Here is a 7,569-nt window from a genome sequence, read left to right as displayed (position 1 = left end):
CGCGGTTCCCGGTTGGGCCACCCCTGTATTAGAGGCTCGCCTCGTGAGGAGGCGAGTAGCTACTTTAATCGAGTAGCGACCAGTGGCATCATTACCAGAGTAAAAAGGTTGTTGAAAAATTTGAATTCCTTGAAAAAGAGGCAATTAATAATGCCGTGAGATCTACAATCGTTCTGCTGTGAAAAGACTCTGCTTTAACAAAATACCTACCTAATTCATGATTTTATTTTGCCCCTGTTTTATTTTCAGAGATGCAATCCTCACGAGTCTCATCAACTCATGCACTAGTTTCATAGCGGGGTTCGTTATATTCTCTGTGCTAGGTTATATGGCACATATCTCAGGTGTACCTATCAATGAGGTTGCTGTAGAAGGTAAGTGGTTCGTTATATGGTTATATGGTAAAAAATGGTTAACGCCCCTCACGTCATTAACACACTTCCATGTGAGGAGAGGTAGTGACCTTGACTAAACCGGACTTCGGTTTACGGTTAAATGTTAAATAAATGCACCAATAGATCAGTTGCGCTTCCTTGGGTGATGTTTCAAAGTCATATACATAGCAGGAAAAATGAGGACCAACGGAATTTTTCTTTTTCTTCTTCGACTTCTAGATCCTGAGATAAATCGATTTAAAAAATACCGGTAAATCTTGAACTTTGACGTCACGGCATACGCTCCCGTAAGCGATGACGTCACATCAAATGTCCCGAGCAAAGCTCCCTCGCAGGCAACGCAATAATGTGTTTGTGCGCATACGTTTTTGCACAGTTATTTCTGCTCCTCCGCTAGCGCGCTTGCATAGCATAGTGCCGTTACCTAACGCCCTAACGGACGAACAAAACAACTGCGTAAAGTCTGACGTCACACATATTTGAACTCTTTTATTAGAACGTAAAATAAAAATTGAAGTTGCGACCTTTTACAGTTATGTTTTCGGAGTTTTGACTTCAGATTTGGATTTTTCCCAACTTTTTACATAGGAAATGACCATTTATTTAAAATTCTTACCCATTTGCAACTGCTCCATTATAAATAAGCATAAGCACCATTGATATCAATTTTATTACAACTCTATTTGTATGAACGCCGTGAAACTCAACTGAGTATGCAATGTGCCTTGAAATAAAAATTAGTGGAGATGCCTCAACTACAACTTTTATTAGGTATTATGTTAAGGCGGTCTCTTCCTGACCCTTGTGTGCCGCGTCCATTTTAGCTTAGAACTATTGCATTGCCTTCACATGGTTAATGGCTCTCCTCCATTTCAAACACCGCTGATCCTCTTGCGAAGCTCAGGAGTGGTTTGATTGGGTTCGAGTGTATGGTTACTATCTCTTCTCGTGGGAGTCGTGGGTGTCCTAGGGTGAACTAAAACTTACTACCTACAGTGAAGAAATTTTACCTATGACCTCATGTACGTTTTTCAGGTCCGGGCCTGGTGTTTATCGTCTACCCGGCAGCTATAGCGACCATGCCTGGTTCCATCTTCTGGTCTCTGATCTTCTTCATGATGCTCCTAACGCTCGGCCTGGATAGCTCGGTAAGTTGCTAATCCGGCCCTGATTTTTTTTTAATATGTAATAATAAAAATAGCCTAGTTAGCTTAGTTGGTAGTGCGTCTGCCTTGTAAGCGCTAGGCCGCGGGTTCGATTCCCGCCCGGGGCGGATTTTATCCTGATGGGATAATGTTCGTTCTCGGAACGGCTGGCTTTCTCCTATCCTGTCTTCCTTCTCTCCTCGATTTCGGGACGATAAGACCATAGCAGTTAAAGTTCCCTCTGTCAAACCTCTTAAAAAAAAAAAAAAAAAAAAAAAAAAATTAGAATAGAATATAGGTACCTTGTTTATCCTGCTGGGATAGGACTGAAAAGTCCCTTTATCCCCGCAGTATTACCAAGGTCTCATATAGGTTTTACAATCTTGTATGAAACTTTTTTTGAGGGTTTTATAATAATAATGAATCTTGTAAGGGCAGAAGAAAAATACTTGATAGAGGGAACCGTAATTGCCTCGGTTTTATTTTCCTGAAATCGAAGAGAGAAGGAAGACAGGATAGGAGATAGCCAGCCGTTCCGAGAACGAACCTTATCCGTTCATGATAAAATCGAAATCGCTACCTAGCGCTTGCAAGGCAGACGCGCTACCAAGCTCACTAGGCTGGCAAGGTGCCCGATATTTCTCATGGTTAGTATGCCCGATATTTCTCATGGTTAGTATGCCCGATATTTCTCATGGTTAGTATGCCCGATATTTCTCATGGTTAGTATGCCCGATATTTCTCATGGTTAGTATGCCCGATATTTCTCATGGTTAGTATGCCCGATATTTCTCATGGTTAGTATGCCCGATATTTCTCATGGTTAGTATGCCCGATATTTCTCATGGTTAGTATGCCCGATATTTCTCATGGTTAGTATGCCCGATATTTCTCATGGTTAGTATGCCCGATATTTCTCATGGTTAGTATGCCCGATATTTCTCATGGTTAGTATGCCCGATATTTCTCATGGTTAGTATGCCCGATATTTCTCATGGTTAGTATGCCCGATATTTCTCATGGTTAGTATGCCCGATATTTCTCATGGTTAGTATGCCCGATATTTCTCATGGTTAGTATGCCCGATATTTCTCATGGTTAGTATGCCCGATATTTCTCATGGTTAGTATGCCCGATATTTCTCATGGTTAGTATGCCCGATATTTCTCATGGTTAGTATGCCCGATATTTCTCATGGTTAGTATGCCCGATATTTCTCATGGTTAGTATGCCCGATATTTCTCATGGTTAGTATGCCCGATATTTCTCATGGTTAGTATGCCCGATATTTCTCATGGTTAGTATGCCCGATATTTCTCATGGTTAGTATGCCCGATATTTCTCATGGTTAGTATGCCCGATATTTCTCATGGTTAGTATGCCCGATATTTCTCATGGTTAGTATGCCCGATATTTCTCATGGTTAGTATGCCCGATATTTCTCATGGTTAGTATGCCCGATATTTCTCATGGTTAGTATGCCCGATATTTCTCATGGTTAGTATGCCCGATATTTCTCATGGTTAGTATGCCCGATATTTCTCATGGTTAGTATGCCCGATATTTCTCATGGTTAGTATGCCCGATATTTCTCATGGTTAGTATGCCCGATATTTCTCATGGTTAGTATGCCCGATATTTCTCATGGTTAGTATGCCCGATATTTCTCATGGTTAGTATGCCCGATATTTCTCATGGTTAGTATGCCCGATATTTCTCATGGTTAGTATGCCCGATATTTCTCATGGTTAGTATGCCCGATATTTCTCATGGTTAGTATGCCCGATATTTCTCATGGTTAGTATGCCCGATATTTCTCATGGTTAGTATGCCCGATATTTCTCATGGTTAGTATGCCCGATATTTCTCATGGTTAGTATGCCCGATATTTCTCATGGTTAGTATGCCCGATATTTCTCATGGTTAGTATGCCCGATATTTCTCATGGTTAGTATGCCCGATATTTCTCATGGTTAGTATGCCCGATATTTCTCATGGTTAGTATGCCCGATATTTCTCATGGTTAGTATGCCCGATATTTCTCATGGTTAGTATGCCCGATATTTCTCATGGTTAGTATGCCCGATATTTCTCATGGTTAGTATGCCCGATATTTCTCATGGTTAGTATGCCCGATATTTCTCATGGTTAGTATGCCCGATATTTCTCATGGTTAGTATGCCCGATATTTCTCATGGTTAGTATGCCCGATATTTCTCATGGTTAGTATGCCCGATATTTCTCATGGTTAGTATGCCCGATATTTCTCATGGTTAGTATGCCCGATATTTCTCATGGTTAGTATGCCCGATATTTCTCATGGTTAGTATGCCCGATATTTCTCATGGTTAGTATGCCCGATATTTCTCATGGTTAGTATGCCCGATATTTCTCATGGTTAGTATGCCCGATATTTCTCATGGTTAGTATGCCCGATATTTCTCATGGTTAGTATGCCCGATATTTCTCATGGTTAGTATGCCCGATATTTCTCATGGTTAGTATGCCCGATATTTCTCATGGTTAGTATGCCCGATATTTCTCATGGTTAGTATGCCCGATATTTCTCATGGTTAGTATGCCCGATATTTCTCATGGTTAGTATGCCCGATATTTCTCATGGTTAGTATGCCCGATATTTCTCATGGTTAGTATGCCCGATATTTCTCATGGTTAGTATGCCCGATATTTCTCATGGTTAGTATGCCCGATATTTCTCATGGCTAGTATGCCCGATATTTCTCATGGTTAGTATGCCCGATATTTCCTCATGGTCGGTATAAGTAGTAGCCTTGAGCTTTTCTTGCTAAAGTTTTAGAAGAAGAGGATTCAGCGCTAGGTTTATTGAGCTTGTGAAATAACTGTTAGATATAATAAATGACTGTTTTCTGGAGATGTTTCTTTTTCTATGCACAAATGTTTTATTAATAAAGTCTACTTATATATATATCGAATATATATATATAAAAAAATGATTTACTGAACTATCAAAAATAATAATAAAAAAAAAGATAGGTATAATAAAATAAGAATAATAATATGTGCTATATTAGACAGAAAGGATAGAACGATGAAGACTAAGACCAGCCACTCATGTTCGGACCGCCTGACATACCCAAGTCTAACGCGGTCTGTCAGACCATCAGAACGTGTGTGGCGGAAAATCCAGAGACTTAGGTCTGTCAGACCGTCTGAGAAACGTAGGTCTCAAGGTTTTTCCTTCCTGTTTAAATCTATTCCCAAAACCTAAAAAAAAAAAAAAAAAAAAAACTAGGGTACCGGCAGCTTAATCGGGTGATTGGGTTTCGGCACCCTAATATTGAACTCTATATCGGGAAGCTCGACACTATAATATAGCATTCCAACAGCCAAAATCAGGGGACGTAACCCAATAATAGAGTTCTTCCACCCTAAACTTGTGGCACCCTGTCACCATTTTTTTTTTTTAGTAGGAAGTAGAGAGAGATTTGAAACTTACCGAAAAAGCTCTCTGTTTTACCACAAGGAATTTATTAATGACTAGGTGTTGTGGTTCAGGAGATAGAGCGATCAGTGTGTGAAGTGTGAATGGATCTTGTTTTTATAATATAGGTTTGATTGATTTTTGACTTCCCTTCCAGTTTGGCGGTTCAGAAGCGATCATCACCGCGCTCAGCGACGAGTTTCCCCTCATCGGGAACAACCGTGAAATTTTCATCGCCTGTCTATTCAGTCTTTATTTCGTGGTGGGCCTCGCGTCGTGTGCTCAGGGCGGATTCTACTTCTTCCATCTATTGGACAAGTATGCCGCTGGTTATTCCATACTCATAGCGGTGCTGTTCGAGAGCATCGCTGTGTCTTGGATATACGGTAAGAGATGTTTCATTTTTAGTCCGTCCTTCCATTATTATTACAATAGTAATAAAAAGGTATAAGGGACGAACTATTGTATTCGTAAGTCCTCCAGCCAGATTAAGCTGGTCTACTCCCTGTTTAAAGTCCCCCAGCCAGATTAAGCTGGTCTACTCCCTGTTTAAAGTCCTCTAGCCAGATTAAGCTGGTCTACTTCCTGTTTAAAGTCCCCCCAGCCAGATTGAGCTGGTCTACTCCCTATACTCCCCCCAGCCAGACTTCTACAATACCTACTAATCTTTATAATATCAACGTACATTTCGAAATTAACCCATTGGATGTCTGATTTCTCCAATATTTCAGTTCATCATCGTCTACGGGTTAACCACTTACGAGCCCCTGTCCTACGAGAGCTACGTGTACCCTCAATGGGCTAATGTCCTGGGCGTGGTAATAGCTAGCTCGAGTGTTATCATGATACCAGGCATGGCTGTCTATCAAATGATTATCACACCAGGGACCTTCATGCAGGTAAAAAAATCCTTATTTTATCCTCCCATTTCTTACTTTTCTAGAGCAGTGCTTCTCAAACTGTGTGTGGCGGCACCCTGGTGTGCCGCGAGATTGGGAAAGATAATGGTCTTGAAAAGTGTGCCGCGGTGGCAACAATTTTGAGAATCACTGTTCTAGAGGTTTGATAAAGGGAACTGTAACAACTAACATCGGACATCGGAGGTCTTTTTTTCCCCGAAATCGAGAACAGGATCAGGAGAAAACTAGCCGTTCCAGTTTGGTATAAAGTTTGCCCCGGGCGGAAATCAAACCCGCGACCTAGCGCTTACAAGGCAGGCGCGTTACCTACCTTCCAAAGATTGCGTAAAGAGTTTTCCTTGAAATAAAGAATAGAATATAATGTTTTATTTTTAGCAATTGCCATTGTTTACCTGATCTGTCTATGCAACTAGGCTGGCTCATATCGGACTTGGTCATACCATTTTATTTTGAGCGGGCTTAGAACGTGCTTGCCTCTGAGTATGTTCTGTTCCAAGAACATTCTCAGAGCGATCTGAAGAAATCTTAGCCTTGACTCTTTGGACAAATAAGTGAAAATTAGCTATGAATGAGAGAGTGGCTTGGAAATTGACTTGGTTCAGGATAGGTTTAGATGTTCTGGCTAGTAATATTGTGCAATGAAAGATTCGGCAATCACTCTAATTTTCAAATTGATAGGTCGGAATAGGAAGTCGGAACCCATAGCACAAGCAGACTAATAAAAGGTAGAAACACACTACCATCTCGTCACGTCCACTCTTGGGGGTCAGTTTTTTTTTTAAGAGGTTTGACCTCCCAAAATTTACTTAATTCTCTTCTTTTCCTGGTAAACAGGAGGGCGTGGGTTCAATCCCAGCTGAGGTATGGAATTTTATCCTCAATATAATTTGAGAATTTGACCACAATAATAGTAGTAGCCTACTGCTGGAGTAAAGGGACTTTTCAGTCCTATGCGAGCAGTATAAATAAGCACTATTATTATTATTATTATTATCAAGCGTGTCGGGAAGCGCGCGAACGTCAAGAGTTCGAAGCGCCGCGCCGCTCGGCCTAGGTAGTTAAATTAAGGTGTGTCCAAACATAGACCATCGATGACGAGGTGAATCTATGTTGTCGAGGCAGTGTGGACGGTTCAGTCGACATCGATCGATGGCAGGTCGACTATGTGTGAGCGTGTCGGGAAGCGCGCGAACGTCAAGAGTTCGAAGCGCCGCGCCGCTCGGCCTAGGTAGTTAAATTAAGGTGTGTCCAAACATAGTCCATCGATGACGAGATAAATCTATGTTGTTCAGTTAGTGTGGACGGTTCAGTCGACATCGATCGACGGCCGGTCGACTATGTGTGGACACACCTTTAGTTGTAATTTATTAACCCCCGGGGACACAAAGTGAGTTTAAACTCGGTTTAAGTTTAACTCTCGGATTAAGCAATCTGACCAACACGCTCCTCACGCCGTGGCGAGATCACCAGACCGTACTAGCCAGATCTCTCTCCCTCAACGGCGGCATCACGTCGGATCCCGCCCAGATTCGTCTGACCAGCCCCGAGGCTTCGGACGAGGTGTGAGCGCGGAGCTCCGCTTCCCGTGAGCCTGCGGGCTTCAAGCGGGTCACTTGGTTCCGACGCGCGGGCGAGAAGGAACCTAA

At 42.0% G+C, this 7,569-nt stretch overlaps 1 protein-coding gene across 1 annotated transcript in view; it reads left to right on the top strand.

Moving 5' to 3' along the window:
- Window positions 1-7,569, top strand: part of LOC103515758 (sodium-dependent dopamine transporter-like) — a 10,988-nt gene extending 3,419 nt beyond the window's left edge. Inside the window, exons 4-8 of the mRNA XM_026828347.1 lie at window positions 250-374; window positions 1,431-1,543; window positions 5,161-5,428; window positions 5,703-5,898; window positions 7,351-7,569. Coding sequence (XP_026684148.1) covers window positions 250-374; window positions 1,431-1,543; window positions 5,161-5,428; window positions 5,703-5,898; window positions 7,351-7,489 — 841 coding nt within the window. The 3' untranslated portion in view covers window positions 7,490-7,569. The remainder of the gene's footprint in view (window positions 1-249; window positions 375-1,430; window positions 1,544-5,160; window positions 5,429-5,702; window positions 5,899-7,350) is intronic.

The sequence above is a fragment of the Diaphorina citri genome, unplaced genomic scaffold, assembly GCF_000475195.1.
Source record: "Diaphorina citri unplaced genomic scaffold, Diaci psyllid genome assembly version 1.1 scaffold1410, whole genome shotgun sequence".
Lineage (NCBI taxonomy): Eukaryota > Metazoa > Arthropoda > Insecta > Hemiptera > Psyllidae > Diaphorina > Diaphorina citri.
This window is presented reverse-complemented; position numbering and strand designations above follow the sequence as displayed.